Below are 18,522 nucleotides of genomic sequence, written 5' to 3' on the forward strand. Positions count from 1 at the left end.
TCACTGCCTCCCAGGTTCCCGTCCATTTTTGCTTCCCCTACTAATTCTTCCCAGTTTGTGAGCAGCAGGTTCACATCTGTGTCCATGTCCTCCTCACAATCGTCCTCGTGCTGGAGTCTTTTAGCCAGGTTCTGCCCAAACTCCAGGATCATGCGCGAGGTGTTTACAATGCTCAAACAGCAGCGGTGAGGTGAGCAGGCTCCATGCTTGCTGTGGTATGGTGTCTGCACGAGTAACCCAGGAAAATAGGCACAAAATGATTGTCTGCCATTGCTTTCACGGAGGGAGGAAGGGAACGAAGGGCGACTGACGACATGTACCCAAAGCCACCCACGACAATGTTTTTGCCCCATCAGGCATTGGGAGGTTAACCCAGAATTCCAATGGGCAGCGGAGACTGCGGGAAGTGTGGGACAGCTACCCACAGTGCACTGCTCTGTAAGTCAATGCTATCCAAGGTATTGAGGACATGCTCCTCCAACATAATGCGCTTAGTGGGGACATACACAATCGACTGTATAAAATTGATTTCTAAAAATTGACTTCTATAAAATCGACCTAATTTTGTAGTGTAGACATACTCTTAGTTATCGGGTCAGGTCAGTTTTTTAAGAGGGCCTCCCACTTCCCTGGTTCTTGTCACACAGGCAGCAAAAGACCAGAAGTCCAAAGTGCAGATAATGCAATGTTTATTGGGGTTAGTTTCCAAGCAAGCATATTCTGAAGCCCTTCACACCAGTCGGGCTTATCTCTATGTACCCGACAGAGTCCATTCCCCAGTGTTCTCTTCCCAGCTCTGATGCCTTGCCTGTGTCCCTGTTCCCCATTCCCTGTTCCTGTTACCCCCCTTAACAAACATGATTCCAATTTCCCTTCCCCTTCCTGTTTGACTCCGTTTATACAGGAATATTCTCGGCCATACCTTAACCAATCATTTTATTGAAATTTAACTAACCAATCCTAACATATTTTAACATAATTCTCTATCCCACTACCCTAATTAACTTACACCTAGCAAAATTTATTATACAGCAGACAGAAACAATTAGAGAACCAGACAGATTAACAATAGAAAAGTGGTGGCCATAAAGATAAAACAATAGAGAAATGAGGGTTTCACAACCACAACCATTGATAAGCGATTTCTTGCCAGACAGGGTGCTATCAAACTAAGTTTTCTTTAACCATCTTAAGATCTGTTTCTTTATCTGGTGGTGATGGGCACTATCTGGGCAGGATCAGCTTCCTAACAGCCCAATACCACCTTATTCAGTGTGACTGGTTTGGGATGTGACCAGACACTTCCCAGCTTATGGCTGCCCCTGCTGCTTAGCCAAAGGCCTTGCCCTAACAACAAGCCCTCGGACTATCCGAGTGAGAGAAGGCCCATACATAGGTGGACTGTGATTTTGATTCTTTGTTTTTATACCCCTGTAACTAGCTAAGTGATAAATATACACCTAAGTTCTTAAACTATAGGCTTTACAGGCAGGCCTCAGTATATCTACATTCTAACAGTGGGTTCTACCCCTTCCCCCATTCTGTGTCTGTCTTGTCTATTTAGATTGTAAATTCTTCAAGGCATGAGCCATCTACTATTCTGTGTATGTACTTTGCCTAGCACAATGGGGACCCAGTGTTAGTTGGTCCTTGGGCACTAAGATAATGAATATGATTTATAATAATAACTCTCCTGCCACTTTGAGCCAAGGAAGCTGGTCTTGGGATGTTACTGCTTAAAAATGAGCTGAGGTTAAAACCATGGAATATTCCTTGTGACAAGTATCCCACAAATTCCACTGACCTCCCTTGTTTTCTTTGCCTGGAATAGAGTTCCCAGTTTCCAAACCTGATGGGATCTCACAGCTGGAACGAGGGGAAGAACCGTGGGTCCCAGACCTCCAGGGCTCTGAGAAAGAAGTGCTCCCGAGAGCTGCCTGCACAGGTAGGGAATTGGTTAAAGCAACTCAGAAACTGTCCATGAATACAGGAAGCATTTGGGATGCCCTTCAAAGACCTTGTGAGCTCTCCAAGTTCAGGATTGTTCCCTGCAGATGTGGAATCATTAGGCAGATGTCACTCATGGCTTCCCACCTATCCTGACTGACATCCGGCAGCAGGTCCCTCCCCAATCTCGCTTTCCCCTCAGTGTTCTGGTGAGATGCAGACCCAGAACTGATCCCTTCCTCTCTCCTCTGGGGAAGGGTTTGGGGAAAATCAGCTCCTGATAGGTTTGATCTCTCCTGCACATATTTTAGTTTGTTCGTCCCTTTTTCCATTCCTGTCTCTGAGATTTCCTTTCTCTCAGGCGCAGGGAGTGATCTATGTCTGGATTCTCTCTGTCTCCCATCAGGTGATGGGATGGTGAGTGAGAATGAGGAGGAAAAACCCCAGCAGGAAGATGCTGAGCAAGTAGAACCACATGGAATGTTATCAGGAAGATCCAAAGGGAATGATTCTGGGACTTGTGCACTCGCAGAAGAAGCAAAAGCCTGTGAGAGTCAGCAGAGGCCAGAGGAAAACTTCAGTAGCCACTCAGATCTTGTTACACACGAGAGAATCAACTTGGAAGAGACACACTACACATGCCATGAGTGTGGGAAAAGCTTTGATGGGAGCTCTGCCCTTATCAAACATCAGAGAATCCACACAGGAGAGAAATCCTACATGTGTTTTGAGTGTGGGAAAAGCTTCAATCAGAGCTTTACCCTTATCAGACATTGGATAACCCACACTGGAGAGAAACCCTACACGTGCCCTGAGTGTGGGAAAAGTTTCAGTCAGAACTCAAGCCTTCTCAGACATCGGAGAATCCACACAGGTGAGAAACCTTATGGATGTTCTGAGTGTGGTAAATGCTTTATTCATACTTCAGCCCTCATCTCACATCAGAAAATCCACACAAGAGAGAGGCCCTACATATGCTCTGAGTGTGGGAAAAGCTTCAATCAGAGCTCTGATCTGATCACACATCGTAGAATCCACACAGGAGAGAGGCCCTACACGTGCTCTGAGTGCAGGAAAAGCTTCAATCAGAGCTCAATCCTTACTAGACATCAGAAAATCCACATGAGAGAGAACTGTAATAAATGCCTTGACTAGGGCTGGCCAAAGATTTTTTTTTTTTTTTAAATCACATTTGCTAATTCCCACATAGTGATCTTTGCACCATCTTCACCGTGGTCTCTCAGCTCCCCCAGAGGAGTTGCCTGCTTCTGTCTTTTGCTGCTCACCCTTCTTTGGGGTCAGTCCTGGGATCTTTTCTATCAACCCCTTTCCTTTTGAGTCGTAGGAGTGTGTCCCCCTCCAGCCAGGAATGTTCATCAGCTCCAGGTGGGGGAGAGAGGTTTGATCCCAACAAGCTACACTGAGGCAAAAACTACCCGTGCCCTCCATCCACTAGGACTGTACATGACATTGGCTGCTCAAGTTAGTGATCTTGGTGTAAAAAGACAATTATAGTTGTAGAGCAGATACAGCCCAGGTGCAGTGGTTGGCATTAGCTTTCCCCTTGGCCTGACCTAAACTCCATCACTTTTCCTCGTCTAAACAAACCCTGAGATCACAGTTCTACTGTTCCCCATTTCAAAGCAATTGTTAGTCATCAGGTTCCCCCTTCAGGAACAAATTGTTTCATTCCCAGTTGCTCTGATGTTGCTGCAGGTTGGGCTGGAGAGCAGATATTTTTACTACCATTTTCCTCACTTAAAATATATTGAACTATAACAAAAAAAGCAGGAACAGGGCAGGGTTAGGGAAAAAAGTCATTTCACTTTCTGTAACAACAGAAGAAGATAGGGTAAGTCAGAGGGATTCCCTTATTCACCATCACTATCCCAACCCCCATGTTGTTCAATTGGTTAGGTCAATATTTTTTCAAAAGGGCTGGGAAGAGGATTCCCTAGTAAGTGACTTGGGACTAAGCAAAATACCCATGCATCTGGCTCCCAAAGCAGTTGTGACCCAGGCCCTGCAGGAGATGGCTCCTGAAGATAGCTCCTTCCTAATCAGGTGCATGTTGCCTATTATTTGGGAAATGCAATCCCTAGCTAGGTGGGGATGGGAAAAATGGAAGTGACGTTTCTGTTCCGCTCACCCCGGGAGGAGATAAAAATGTGTAGAAAATGAAATCCGTGTTGAATGTGATCGAGTGCAGAAAGACACCTATTGTTAATAGATACCTGACATTTGGTGTCTTACAGGGATTGTAAACCGCACCTGAATTTAGTCCCTAATTTAAATCTGTGCCACCAGATTAAAGAAATAAAGGGGCATTTTGGGGGAATTATATCTCACTATTGCAACTGGTATGTTGTGCGGTTGGTGAAGAATTCTATGGCAGAGAAGTGTAAAATTACTCAAAGTAAGGTCAAAGATTTGACAAGAACTCAGGTAGAAATTGCAGGTACGAGTGGTTGATTTTCACCCCAGTGACGGACGCTATGGTGACCTGTGGCCCAGGTAAACTATTTTTAGAACGCTGCTCCCTAGTTAAGTGGCATTGATCACATTCCTAAAGGATGCCGTGATTAAACTGGGAACAACTGTCTTTTTCACCTGATTCCTTCAGAGCCGTTCCATGCCTATGGGTCCCAAATTTGGCTTCCTTGTTGGACAAGAAGCACTTCAGTGCTGAGAAAATGATGGTAGCCAATGAGGGAGTGTATCAGATTCCAAGTTCAGACTGCAGGATACATGAATGCTGAGTCCAGTCTGTGGTTTGGTCTCTTAGTTTTGCTCTTGAATCTAGTGCATTTGTATCACTTCTCCACCTCCTGCTACTTTGAAAGATTAGAAAGTGTGAAAATAGAGCACAGGTGGTTTTTCTCATGATGCAGCCTTCCCAAATAGTGAGAGACCCCTTCCACCCACACTTCTGGGAGACAACCCTGGGAGACATGAACTCACAGAAATGAAGGCTCCTAGGTTATTGTAGAATGTGACTTCACACAAAGCTCACTGGGTGGAAATGGGAATTAAGAGAAAACTGCCCAAAAGGTTTATATTTTGTAATCTTTGAATAAATTGTTACCAGCGACAGTGAAATTAAACATGACATTAATTAGTGTAAGAGGCTGATTCTGTGATAACTTTTCAGTGTTACAATATGATTCACGTTTTCTTCTCGTTCTCTCCCTGCCCCCTCCTACTGTATCGGAAATGGTGGCTAATCCTGAAATTCAAACCTCACTCCAAAGGAATCAGAGTGGGGGAATATGTGAGAGAAATAGCATGTACGAGAATAGAGACCCAGTCTGGACTGTGATTATTTCTATTTCAAATGGAATTCATTTTGATAAATTTTAAAATAAATCTGCTGTTAAGAGGAAAATTACTTGAAACAAGATGTGTAACCTTTTACCCATCCCCTACAGTGCTGATGTGTTTTTGTTTGTTTGTCTCTCCTCCGGTGGTTGATTTTTTAATAAAAGAATGGTTTTGGTTTGAAAGCTATCTTCGTTCCATTAACTGAAAGCAAACAGAACCCTGCAAAGCAATAGGCAATTTTCTTAAACCGTCACAGTGCATCGTCTCCACCAACCACAATCCCCCCCTACCATTACAAGCAGTGCACTCCTGTGCATAGCAAAAAATATTCGTGGCTTTCAGCTTCAAATTGCTGCTTCAAGGCATCCCTGATCCTTATGGCCCCGCGCTCCACCCCTCTAATAGCCCTGGTCTCTGGCTCTTCAAATTCACCCTCCAGGTGCTGAGCCTCAGTGGTCCAGCCCTGAGTGAAGCTTTCACCCTTCCCTTCACAAATAAATGGCCAAAAGCACACTCAACAGTCATTCTGCACTTGCTCAGCCTGTTGTAGAACCGCTCCTTGCTGCTGTCAAGGTGCCCCACATATGGCTTCATAAGCCATGGCATTAAGGGGTAGAGACAGGGTCTCTTAGAATCACAATGGACATTTTGACTTCCCTCCGGTGATCTTCTGCTCCAGGAAGAAAGTCTCTGCTTCCAGCTTCCTGAACAGGCCAGTGTTCCGAAAGATGAATGCGTCATGCCCCTTACTGGGTCAGCCTGCATTAATGGCTGTGAAATGCCCACGGTGATCCACAAATGCCTGGAGAACCATAGAGAAGTACCCCTTCTGGTAAATGTACTCCGTGACTAGGTGGTCCGGTGCCAGAATTGGAATAGGTGTGTCATCTATCCCCCTCCGCAGTTAGGGAAGCCCATTTGTGCGAAGCCATCCACAGTGTCGCCCATGTTGCCCAGAGTCACAGTCTTTTGGAGCAGGATGCAATTAATAGCCCTGCACACTTTTGTCAACACATGTCCAGCGGTCGACTTTCCCACCTCAAACTGATCAGCAACTGATTGGTAGCAGTCGGAGTGCAATTGCCACGCACTTCTCCAATAACAGGGCAGCTCTCATTCGCGTGTCCTTGTGCTGCAGGGTTGGGGCGAGCTCCTCACAGAGTCCCATGAATGTGGCTTTCCACATCCAAAAGCAGCCACTGCTCGTCATCCCAGATTTGCATGATGATGTGATCCCACCAGTCAGTGCTTGTTTCCTGAGCCCAAAAGCGGTGTTCCACTGTGGTCAGCACCTCTGTGAATGCCACAAGCAATCTCATGTCATAGCTAGTACGTGGGGTGAGATCAATGTCGAACTCCTCTTGCCTTTGTAGTTTAAGGAGTAACTCCACTGCCACTCGTGATGTGTCAGTAGGAGGGAGCAGCATATTGGTCAACAGCGCGGGATCCTTTCCTGCTGCCCGAAGAGGCAGAGCGCGCAGTACACCAACCATTGAAAGATGGCGCCAAATGTGGACGGAAGCACAGGGATTGCTGGGATGCGAAGCAAGGCATCACGGGGCATTGGGACAGGTCCTCTTAGCGGCAGAAGAGGAAGAGATGCTCAGTGGGACAGCTGCCCAGAGTGCACCGCTCCGAATACCGCAGCAAGTGCCGCAAGTGTGAACACACTATTGTGCAGGCAGCTGACAGTGTGAACACACAACAGCGGTTTCCCTTCAGCGCTCTCTGAGCAGCACTGTGACTCCTGGTTCTGTAATTCTGCCAGTGTAGACAGAGCCTCAGAGAGACAGGCTGCCAGGATCCCAGGACTGATCCCCTCTGGGGAATGAAGCACAACGTCGACAGGCTATGCAGCCTTCACTCGTCTCCTGTACATGTAAACCCTGCTAGCCCAACGTGCTGGACCATCTATGCCAGCACCTGGTTCCTCAACTGCAGCTACAGTTCCTGCTCCAGGGGAATCCAAAGGCCGAGAGGTGCAGAGATCCAACCCCTTATAACCTTAGAAACGTTTTGTTCCGTTTTCTATTTTTTGTCCTTGTTTCTTTTTTGAACTTGTATGATTGCATCCGATGAAGTGAGCTGTAGCTCATGAAAGCTTATGCTCAAATAAATTGGTTAGTCTCTAAGGTGCCACAAGTCCTCCTTTTCTTTTTGCGGATACAGACTAACACGGCTGCTACTCTGAAACCCACCTAGAGCAGGGGCAGTTGTCGTGATATGATCTAGCTGAATGATAAAAGGATTAGAAAACACAACTTGTAGGGATAGACTAAAGGAGCTCAATCTATTTAGCTTAAGCCAGAGAAGGTTAAGGGGTGACTTGATCCCAATCTATAAATATCTAAGTGGGGAACAAATATTCAATACTGGGCTCCTCAATCTAGCAGAGAAAGGTTTAATATAATCCAATGGCTGGAAGTTGAAGCAAGACCAATTCAGACTGGAGATAAGGTGTATATTTTAAACCATGAGAGTAACTCATCGTTGGGACAACTTACCAAGGGTCATGGTCAATTCTCTATCACTGACCATTCTTGAATTGAGATGGCATGTTTTGCTAAAAGATCTGCTCAAAGAGTTATTCTGGGGATGTTCAATGGCCAGTGTTATACAGGAGGTCAGACTACATTTTTATAACTGTCTCTTCTGGTCTTGGAACCTAGGATGCAAACTGCTTAAGTCTCTTAGCCCTGGTCTACACTGGGGTGGGGGTGGGGAGCGATCTAAGTTATGCAACTTCAGCTAGGTGAATAACATAGCTGAAGTCGATGTACTTAGATTGACTTACCATGGTGTCATCACCACGGTGAATTGCCTGCTGCCACTCCCCCGTCGACTCTGTCTGCACCTCTCATGGCGCTGGAGTACAGGAGTTGACGGGAGAGCGCTCGGGGGTCGATTTATTGCGTCTAGATGAGATGCGATAAATCAATCCCCGCTGGATCGATCGCTGCCCGCCAATCCGGAGGGTAGTGAAGACATACCCTTAGTCTCTCATGAGAAGAGCACTCATATCAAGACTTCAGATCAAGCTTTTGGTACCAAGCTATAGACAGAGGGACCACAAAGCAGAAATGAATAGTAAGTGTCCTTAGTGCTCATGCTGATGTGCCCAGACAAAGTGTGAAAGAATAGTTGCAAATGTTTTTGATCCATGGGCAATAATGAACTAATTGACAACCTGAAAAATGTTAAATACATGTCACTGTCGGAGCACTGAATCACAGATATGTGAAATTCCTTCCTCTCTTTGTTCGCATTTCAAGGCTTATGAAGGCAGTTTGTGTCTTCAAATTAAACCTGTGTATTTTGTCAAACTTAAAGAGGAAACATCAGAATTTATTGCAGCTGAGATAATAAAGGTTCTGAATAAGTATGGAAGCAGATAATACAAACACAAACTTTGGTTGATACAGACATGGAAGAGAACATTTGCACACCAAAGTAAAGATGAGCTTAAAAAGGGAAGTGATAGGCCTTGGATGTCCTGCTCACATCATGCACTAGTATACTGAATTACAGGGGATACTATCCTGGTAGACACTGAGAGCATTCTAATTAACAATTTTGGATATTTTCATATATTCACTGTTTGTTTGGAAAGACTGCAAAGTTTTTGAGTATGTGGGACAAGAATATCAGAATATACTAGGATACATATCTGTTGGAAGATTATTACAACAAAATGTAATATGGCCTGAAAATGTTTAGTATGCATAGAGGACAACGTTCTGATTCATAAAGCTGAGGAAACAACCAGGGGGTTATCCATTTTGGATCTGGTTTTGACTAACAGGGGTAAATTAGTAGGGAATGTGAGGGTGATGGGGAACTTGGAGAGAAGTGATCATGATCTGATAGAATTCAGGATCCTGTGGAAAGGAGGACATGAGAACAGCAAAGCAAGAGCACTGGTCTTCAGACAGTTGGATTTCAACCAACTCAGAGAAATAGTAGGCAAAGTCATCTGCAAATGTGATCAGTATGCTCTGTTCCTACATCCAGGTAATTAATGAAGATGTTAAACAACATCAGACCAAGAAGAGGAGGTTCGACTAGATGACTTTTGTGGTCCCTTCTAACCCTATGATTCTATCATTCTATGACCACCTCTGCTCACATTTTACTCTGTCTTTCTAGAGAACGCACAAGACCTCCATCGGTAATCTAATTAACACATTGTTAAGGGAAAGGCTTCTCTGCAGAGGAGCACTGGAAAAAAGTCAAACCAGGAGCCTGGAGTTGATGAAAAGGCTGCTGTGACGGACATTGGCAAGGCGGTTGCTTGGGCTGCAATTGCTGCAACACAAAAGCCTGCGCCGCACATCCTTGGGATTCGCTGGGTGTGTCTGTGCACAGACCCTGATAGTGCAATCTCTGTAGGTCTTGCAGGAAATGGAGAGTTCCTCTCCTTTCACCTTCCCTTTAATTGTCATAGACGAAAAATGGAGCAGTTAGAAGAAAAGTCCCAGAGAGCAGCAATGTGGCTAATCAGGCCAAGGCCCTGTTAGTATATAGGCCTGTTTGTTAGCCTGCGATAGAATTTTGGGTTTGATTTTTGATACTCTTATATCCTTGCTAATATGTAAGAACAAAGAAACTGTATGTTGCTTCTGCCCAGCCAGATGGGTTTGTTAGTATAATGGAAAAGTGAAGGGATAGAGTTAAAGGTATGGTGAGAGTGTAACATGTGAGCACACACTGGAAGGCTGCCTGGCTCCTCTCTCAAGCCAAGGTAAAGCAACCAGTTGGGAGGGCCAAGGAAGGGGATGGGGGGAGACATAAGACACACTAAAAGCCAAAGAACAGCCTGGCCTTGATCAGTATACAGCCTCACTTCTTACCCTCCCATGGGATAGAAAAGAGATGGTACCAAGCTCCCAAAACAGAACATGACCATAAATTGTAAGGGGTAGGACCAGGGGCGTGCACTGCAGGTATATTTGGGCCTCCTAAGAAAGAGGAGGGGGAAACAGGGACACGGATGAAGGCTCTCTAATGTCAGACCTGGGAACAGAACACTGGGAAACAGACTCTCCTGGCATGTGGACCATGGATATTCTTGCTTGAAACTAACCCCAATAAACATTGCATTGCCTTCACTTCTGACTGCTGGTCTCCTGATTTCTGCCTGTGTGACAAGAACCAGGGCAGGGGGTGAAGGGAAACCCCTAACAGACACCAGCTGAGTAAAGAGGAGATTCAGGATCCAGCACCCAGTGATGCCTGGCTGAATGTGTCTCCTCTCCCCACAGCTTGGAGATCATTTGAGGAAATGGAGAAGACTGCCTTTGTCTAGCTGTACATTGCTTGCAAAAGAAACAGGTCTTTTTGGTGACAAGTGTTGAAAGGAGGCATCAGACAAATGTGGAGACAAGAAAAATGTCCCCATAACTGAACTTGCATCTGTGGATGTTGCAGCCATAACACAGAGTTCTAAACACTGTATGACCATGGCTGGTGTCAGAAGAGTCTCTACCAAAGCATTTTCCACCAGCACAGGCCTCTCTTTGCACAGAACTCCCGGTAGCTTGGCGTCTGCAGGCAATGGAGAACTCTATTTTGGCATCTCTTTGTCTCTTTTGTGGTGAACATCTGCAGTGGCTGTTAAAAGGCCCCTAGATAGTGATCTTTGGGAACAGCTGGCTGAAGAGCCTTCCTACGAAACCAGGAGATCCTGGCTTGACCTGCCAGTTCATAGAATCATAGAATATCAGGGTTGAAAGGGACCTCAGGAGGTCATCTAGTCCAACCCCCTGCTCAAAGCAGGACCGATCCCCAATTTTTGCCCCAGATCCCTCAATGGCCCCCTCAAGGATTGAACTCATAACCCTGGGTTTAGCAGGCCAATGCTCAAACCACTGAGCTATCCCTCCCCCCATATCCTCCCCAGTTCTTCCTTGCTGAACCTAGTGTGTCTGTTGGCTCCTTTTTTGTATCTCTTTTCATAAAAAGAAAAGACCTGTCAGCGCAATCCTTCCTTGCAGCTAAGTCTTGGTGTAATGGGGCATGTCTCACCACTGAGGCACCTCCTGCTGGCGATCCTGGGAATTATATGGACTACTCCAGCAAGTTTTCTCCTGATTGGCTCTCCCAATAAGTCCCTTCCTGATTGGCTGGATTCTGCACAGGCTTTCCAAGGCTGCCTTAACCTTTCTCCTGCCTGTGTGGGGCAGCCGCCCCACCACACTTGGAAAGTGGCAAATGAGGAGTCTGGAGCTGATGGAAAGGTTACCAGGACTCAGAATTGAGCCGAGGTTCCTGTGACGGTCTCCCACAGTATTCTTGCAAGCAAGTTAAAGAAGTATGGGCTGGATGAATGGATGATAAAGTGGATAGAAAGCTGGCTAGATTGTCGGGCTCAACGGGTAGTGATCAATGGCCCCATGTCTAGTTGGCAGCCGCTATCTAGCGGAATGCCCCAAGGGTCGGTCCTGGGGCTGGTTTTGTTCAATATCTTCATAAATGATCTGGAGGGTGGTGTGGATTGAACCCTCAGCAGGTTTGCAGATGACACTAAACTGGGAGGAGAGGTAGATACGCTGGAGGGTAGGGATAGGATACAGAGGGCCCTAGACAAATTAGAGGATTGGGCCAAAAGAAATCTGAGGAGGTTCAACAAGGACAAGTGCAGAGTCCTGCACTTAGGATGGAAGAATCCCAGGCACCGCTACAAACTAGAGACCGAATGGCTCAGCAGCATTTCTGCAGAAAAAGACCTAGGGGTTACAGTGGACAAGAAGAAAAGGAGTACTTGTGGCACCTTAGAGACTAACCAATTTATTTGAGCATAAGCTTTCGTGAGCTACAGCTCACTTCATCGGATGCATACTGTGGAAATTGCAGAAGACATTATATACACAGAGACCATGAAACAATACCTCCTCCCACCCCACTCTCCTGCTGGTAATAGCTTATCTAAAGTGATCACTCTCCTTACAATGAGTATGATAATCAAGTTGGGCCATTTCCAGCACAAATCCAGGTTTTCTCACCCCCCGCCCCTTTTTCCAAAAACCACACACACAAACTCACTCTCCTGCTGGTAATAGCTTATCCAAAGTGACCACTCTCCTTACAATGTGTATGAAAATCAAGGTAGGCTATTTCCAGCACAAATCCAGGTTGTCTCACTCCCCCACCCCCATACACACACAAACTCACTCTCCTGCTGGCAATAGCTCATCCAAACTGACCACTCTCCTTACAATGTGTATGATAATCAAGGTGGGCCATTTCCAGCATAAATCCAAGTTTAACCAGAATGTCTGGGGGGGGGGGGGTTGGAAAAAACAAGGGGAAATAGGCTACCTTGCATAATGACTTAGCCACTCACAGTCTCTATTTAAGCCTAAATTAATAGTATCCAATTTGCAAATGAATTCCAATTCAGCAGTTTCTCGCTGGAGTCTGGATTTGAAGTTTTTTTGTTTTAAGATAGCGACCTTCATGTCTGTAATTGCGTGACCAGAGAGATTGAAGTGTCTCCGACTGGTTTATGAATGTTATAATTCTTGACATCTGATTTGTGTCCATTGATTCTTTTACGTAGAGACTGTCCAGTTTGACCAATGTACATGGCAGAGGGGCATTGCTGGCACATGATGGCATATATCACATTGGTGGATGTGCAGGTGAACGAGCCTCTGATAGTGTGGCTGATGTTCTTAGGCCCTGTGATGGCGTCCCCTGAATAGATATGTGGGCACAATTGGCAACGGGCTTTGTTGCAAGGATAGGTTCCTGGGTTAGTGGTTCTGTTGTGTGGTATGTGGTTGTTGGTGAGTATTTGCTTCAGGTTGGGGGGCTGTCTGTAGGCAAGGACTGGCCTGTCTCCCAAGATTTGTGAGAGTGTTGGGTCATCCTTCAGGATGGGTTGTAGATCCTTAATAATGCGTTGGAGGGGTTTTAGTTGGGGGCTGAAGGTGACGGCTAGTGGCGTTCTGTTATTTTCTTTATTAGGCCTGTCCTGTAGTAGGTGACTTCTGGGAACTCTTCTGGCTCTATCAATCTGTTTCTTCACTTCCGCAGGTGGGTATTGTAGTTGTAAGAATGCTTGATAGAGATCTTGTAGGTGTTTGTCTCTGTCTGAGGGGTTGGAGCAAATGCGGTTGTATCGCAGAGCTTGGCTGTAGACGATGGATCGTGTGGTGTGGTCAGGGTGAAAGCTGGAGGCATGTAGGTAGGAATAGCGGTCAGTAGGTTTCCGGTATAGGGTGGTGTTTATGTGACCATTGTTTATTAGCACTGTCCAGGAAGTGGATCTCTTGTGTGGACTGGACCAGGCTGAGGTTGATGGTGGGATGGAAATTGTTGAAATCATGGTGGAATTCCTCAAGGGCTTCTTTTCCATGGGTCCAGATGATGAAGATGTCATCAATATAGCGCAAGTAGAGTAGGGGCGTTAGGGGATGAGAGCTGAGGAAGCGTTGTTCTAAATCAGCCATAAAAATGTTGGCATACTGTGGGGCCATGCGGGTACCCATAGCAGTGCCGCTGATCTGAAGGTATACATTGTCCCCAAATGTAAAATTATCATACACATTGTAAGGAGAGTGGTCAGTTTGGATGAGCTATTGCCAGCAGGAGAGTGAGTTGGGGGCGGGGTGAGAAAACCTGGATTTGTGCTGGAAATGCCCCACCTTGATTATCATGCACATTGTAGGGAGAGTGGTCACTTTGGATGAACTATTACCAGCAGGAGAGTGAGTTTGTGTGTGTATGGGGGTGGGGGGTGAGACAACCTGGATTTGTGCTGGAAATGGCCCACCTTGATTATCATGCACATTGTAAAGAGAGTGGTCACTTTGGATGGGCTATTACCAGCAGGAGAGTGAGTTTGTGTGTGTATGGGGGTGGGGGGTGAGACAACCTGGATTTGTGCTGGAAATGGCCCAACTTGATTATCATACTCATTGTAAGGAGAGTGATCACTTTAGATAAGCTATTACCAGCAGGAGGGTGGGGTGGGAGGAGGTATTGTTTCATGGTCTCTGTGTATATAATGTCTTCTGCAGTTTCCACAGTATGCATCCGATGAAGTGAGCTGTAGCTCACGAAAGCTTATGCTCAAATAAATTGGTTAGTCTCTAAGGTGCCACAAGTACTCCTTTTCTTTTTGCGAATACAGACTAACACGGCTGTTACTCTGAAAGTGGACAAGAAGCTGGATATGAGTCAACAGTGTGCCCTTATTGCCAAAAACGCTAACGGCATTTTGGGATGTATAAGTAGGAGCATTGCCAGCAGATCGAGGGATGTGATCGTTCCCCTCTATTTGACACTGGTGAGGCCTCATCTGGAGTACTGTGTCCAGTTTTGGGTCCCACACTAGAAGAAGGATGTGGAAAAATTGGAAAGAGTCCAGTAGAGGGCAACAAAAATGATTAGGGGACTGGAACACATGACTTATGAGGAGAGGCTGAGGGAACTGAGATTGTTTAGTCTGCGGAAGAGTAGAATGAGGGGGGATTTGATAGCTGCTTTCAACTACCTGAAAGGGGGTTCCAAAGAGGATGGATCTAGACTGTTCTCAGTGGTAGTAGATGACAGAACAAGGAGTAATGGTCTGAAGTTGCAGTGGGAGAGGTCTAGGTTGGATATTAGGAAAAGCTTTTTCACTAGGAAGGTGGTGAAGCACTGGAATGGGTTTCCAAGGGAGGTGGTGGAATCTCCTTCCTTAGAAGTTTTTAAGGTCAGGCTTGACAAAGCCCTGGCTGGGATGATTTAGTTGGGGATTGGTCCAGCTTTGAGCAGGGGGTTGGACGAGATGACCTCCTGAGATCCCTTCCAACCCTGATATTCTATGATTCTATGAAGTGGAACAGTTGAAAGCACCTTCTTGAGGCAGGCACCATGGCTTAGCTGGCTAAAGCACCTGTTTAGTAAACGGGAGATCCTGGGTTCAACTCCCAGTGGTGCCTTGTTGTGTGGCTTTTGGTCTCCTCTGCTCATGTTTTCCTGTGCCTTCCTGGGAAACGGAAGAGACCTCCCTTGGCAATCCAAGTAATAGCTTGCCAAGGAAAAGGCTTCTTTAGAGAAAAGCATTGGAAAGAATCAAATCACAACCCCGGAGTTGATGAAAAGGCTGCCGTGATGGGCATTGGCAAGGGGGTTGTTTGAACTGCAATTGCTGCAACACAAGAGTCTGTGCCGCACGTCCTTGTGATTCGCTGGGGACGTCTGCGCACTGTTAGGATATAGATATTCAGGCCTGTCTGCAAAGGCCTGTACTTTAAGAATTTCCATTTATGTTTATTATTTAGCTAGTTCTAGAGGTATAAAAGAAAGAATCAAAATCGTGGTCTGCCGGTGTAAGGTCCTTCTCTTACTGTGACAGTCTGAGGCTCTGTGCTTAAGTTAAGGCCTTTGGCAAGGCAACAGAGGCAGCCATAGGCTGGGAAGCGACCGGTCACATCCTCACATTCCAAACTAGTCACACTGAAAGAAGGTACTATTGGGCTGTTAGGAATACAATCCTGTCCTGATAATGCCTATCGCCTCCAGAAAAAGGGAAGTGCCTAGAAGATGTAAAAGGAAACTTAGTTTGATAGCATCCTGTCTGGCAAGAACTCACTTAGCAATAGCTGGGATGTGAAATCCTCATTTCTGTGTTTGTTCTATCACTGTAGTCCCCATTTCCCTACTGTTTGTCTGTATCATCTCTGTCTGGTTCTCGAGTAGCAGCCGTGTTAGTCTGTATCCGTAAAAAGAACAGGAGGACTTTGTGGCACCTTAGAGACTAAGAAATTTATTAGAGCATAAGCTTTCGTGAGCGCCAGCTCACTTCATTGGATGCATTCAGTGGAAAATACAGTGGGGAGATTTATATACACAGAGAACATGAAACAATGGGTGTCACCATACACACTATAACCAGAGTGATCAGGAAAGGTGAGTGATTATCAGCGATTACCAGCAGGAGATCTAAACGTATTTGGACAGAATGACGGATTTCAGCAGATCATGCTTTGTATGAAATATCACAACCATATATGAATGATGAATATGTGGGCTACAGGGGGCTATTTTGAGATATATCATGTGTCAAAAGCCTCTAGAGACTGGCGTTTGGGAAGAGCTGGCTGAAGAGCCTTCCTAGTAACTGTGAGATCCTGGCTTGGCCTGTCAGTTTTTTCTTGCTGAACAAAACTTATCTGTTGGGCTCCCTTTTTTGTATATCTTTATCATAAACAGAAAAGAAGTTCTTGGCCAATCCTTGAAAGTCCTTGTTCAAGACACAGAGAGCCTCTGAATGGGGGCAGGGAGTAGGGGTGCAGGAGGAGGTCGGGGGGGTGCTTACCTCGGGCGGCACAGCTCCCAAACTGACCAGCACACACTCCCCCTGGCAGTGGCTCTTAGGTGGGGAGATGTGGGGGGCAGCTGTGGAGTTTGCACTCAGGCAGGGGCAGTGTGCGGAGATGTTCTCCCCCTAGGGGCCACAGGGACATGCCGGCCACTTCCAGGAATGGTGTGGCATGGAGAGAGGGGGGCAAAGGCGGCAGGGCATATAGCAGCTGGCATATATCCATTCATCACTTGCGGGGAGGCAGTGGGTCTCCGTGGGCTGTCTGGGGCAGGGGCGGTGCTAGAAGTGGCTTGGGCCACCCCTTTGCCTCCTTTCTCTGGACTTCTGGCTCATCTTGCTGGCTGCAGGGATTTTAGGGTGCAGCAGCTCAGGGAGAACCGCAGCGGCCACCTCCCCCACATGCAGAGTAACGGCTTGACCTGCTGGCCAGCTAACTAAGTCACCAGGCCACCAGCTTGCCCCATTGGACCCAACTTGTTGATCTGGTGGCCAGAATTATTTGCAGTCAGGATTTTCCCCCAACAATATCCCACAGGGGTTGAGGGTCATCTCCAGCACAGGCCACAGAGGAAGGCTTAATGCTCGAGCTGCAGCACGTGCTGGGCAGTCTTAAGGCTGGGCTCCCTAAGGCAGGAGAGAAGCAGAAGACTTGGACCCCAGAAAAGCAGCCTGGAGCTTCCTGGATCCCATTCACTTGCAGCCAGCCCCCTGCCCCCACTCTCAAGTCATCATTGGTGCCCCCAAGTTGGCCAGAAAGGAGCAGCGGTTCTCACTGGAACAAGTTCTCACTGGAACAAGGGGGGGAGGGATAGCTCAGTGGTTTGAGCATTGCCCTGCTAAACCCAGTGTTGTGAGTTCAATCCCTGAGGGGGCCATTTATGGATCTGGGGCAAAAATTGGGGCTTGGCCCTGCTTTAAGCAGGGTTTGGACTTAGATGACCTCCTGAGGTCCCTTCCAACCCTGATATTCTATGATTCTAAGTCCACCCATGGCTCACAGGCAACTCCCAAGACCATCACAGCACATCATCTTGGCCAGAAGGGAACCCACTTGGACTCACCATTTCTTCTTTTCCTTCCATCCACAATCCCGCTTCTTCTCCTGGGAGGCAAGTAGCCATCCCTGGGCTGCCAAGAGGCAGGCACAGGATTCTACCTGCCAGCAGCCAACCGCACTATGATGGGTTCGGCCCTCGGAAGGGCAGGCCGGGGCTTCCTGGATCCCAGTTGCTCACAGCCAGCCCTGCCTCCAAAGCCATCAATCACGCCCCTGGGTCAGCCACAAAGGACGAGTGGCTCTCACTGACCCACATGTGGCTGGGAGCCTCTCAAGCCCATCACCACACCCCCAGCTTGGCCAGAAAAGAGTGCTGGCCCCTGCCCACTCGGACTCAGCTTTGCTTGTCTTCCTTTCTCCTGGACTGCAAGTAACCAACCCTGGGAAACCAGGAGGCAGGCACAGGATTCTACCTCCCAGCAGCCAACTGCACCTCCCCAGGCTTTGGCAGAACGAATGGTGACGCTCTACTAACCCCACTTAGTCGCTTAGCTTCTGTCCTGCCTTCCTCAGCATGACTTTCCTCTTTTGCCCCATTCCTGTCTCACTTCCTCCTTTGGCAAGTCACACAAGGGAGGCCAGCAGGACGAGCCAGCCTCCTTAGGCCAACCTCCAAGGGCAGAGGAGGTGAAGCCACAAGACGACTGGCCTAGATCCTCCAGCTTTCTCCAGCTGATTCAAAGACGCTTTCTCAGCTCATTTCACCACCCTCTGTCCTGCGGGGGTTGGGGTTATCCCAGGGACAGGCCAGTGGCAGAAGGAGGAATGCCTTGCTGGACAGCTAGAGGAGCTGGGAAAAGTACGCTATCATGTTTCTGCCTGGTTTTGAACCGGGGGCCTTTTGCATGTTAAGCAAACGTGATAACCACTACACTACAGAAAC

General features: G+C 47.0%; 1 protein-coding gene and 2 non-coding genes across 3 annotated transcripts; 2 read left to right on the forward strand and 1 right to left on the reverse strand.

Moving 5' to 3' along the window:
* Positions 1-2,361: 2,361 nt before the first annotated feature.
* Positions 2,362-3,249, forward strand: LOC144258215 (uncharacterized). The gene has a single exon (XM_077806619.1). The coding sequence runs from the start codon at positions 2,362-2,364 to the stop codon at positions 3,100-3,102; it is 741 nt and encodes a 246-aa protein (XP_077662745.1). The 3' UTR covers positions 3,103-3,249.
* An 11,874-nt stretch (positions 3,250-15,123) lies between these two features.
* TRNAT-AGU (transfer RNA threonine (anticodon AGU)) lies at positions 15,124-15,197 on the forward strand. The gene has a single exon. It is a non-coding gene; the product is annotated as a tRNA-Thr (tRNA).
* Positions 15,198-18,449: 3,252 nt separating this feature from the next.
* TRNAV-AAC (transfer RNA valine (anticodon AAC)) lies at positions 18,450-18,522 on the reverse strand. Its single transcript has one exon. It is a non-coding gene; the product is annotated as a tRNA-Val (tRNA).

Source organism: Eretmochelys imbricata, chromosome 28 (genome assembly GCF_965152235.1).
Source record: "Eretmochelys imbricata isolate rEreImb1 chromosome 28, rEreImb1.hap1, whole genome shotgun sequence".
Taxonomy (NCBI): domain Eukaryota; kingdom Metazoa; phylum Chordata; order Testudines; family Cheloniidae; genus Eretmochelys; species Eretmochelys imbricata.

Coding starts and splice junctions, on each gene's coding strand:
- LOC144258215 (XM_077806619.1), top strand. CDS start 2,362: ATGGTGAGTGAGAATGAGGAGGAAAAACCCCAGCAGGAAGATGCTGAG.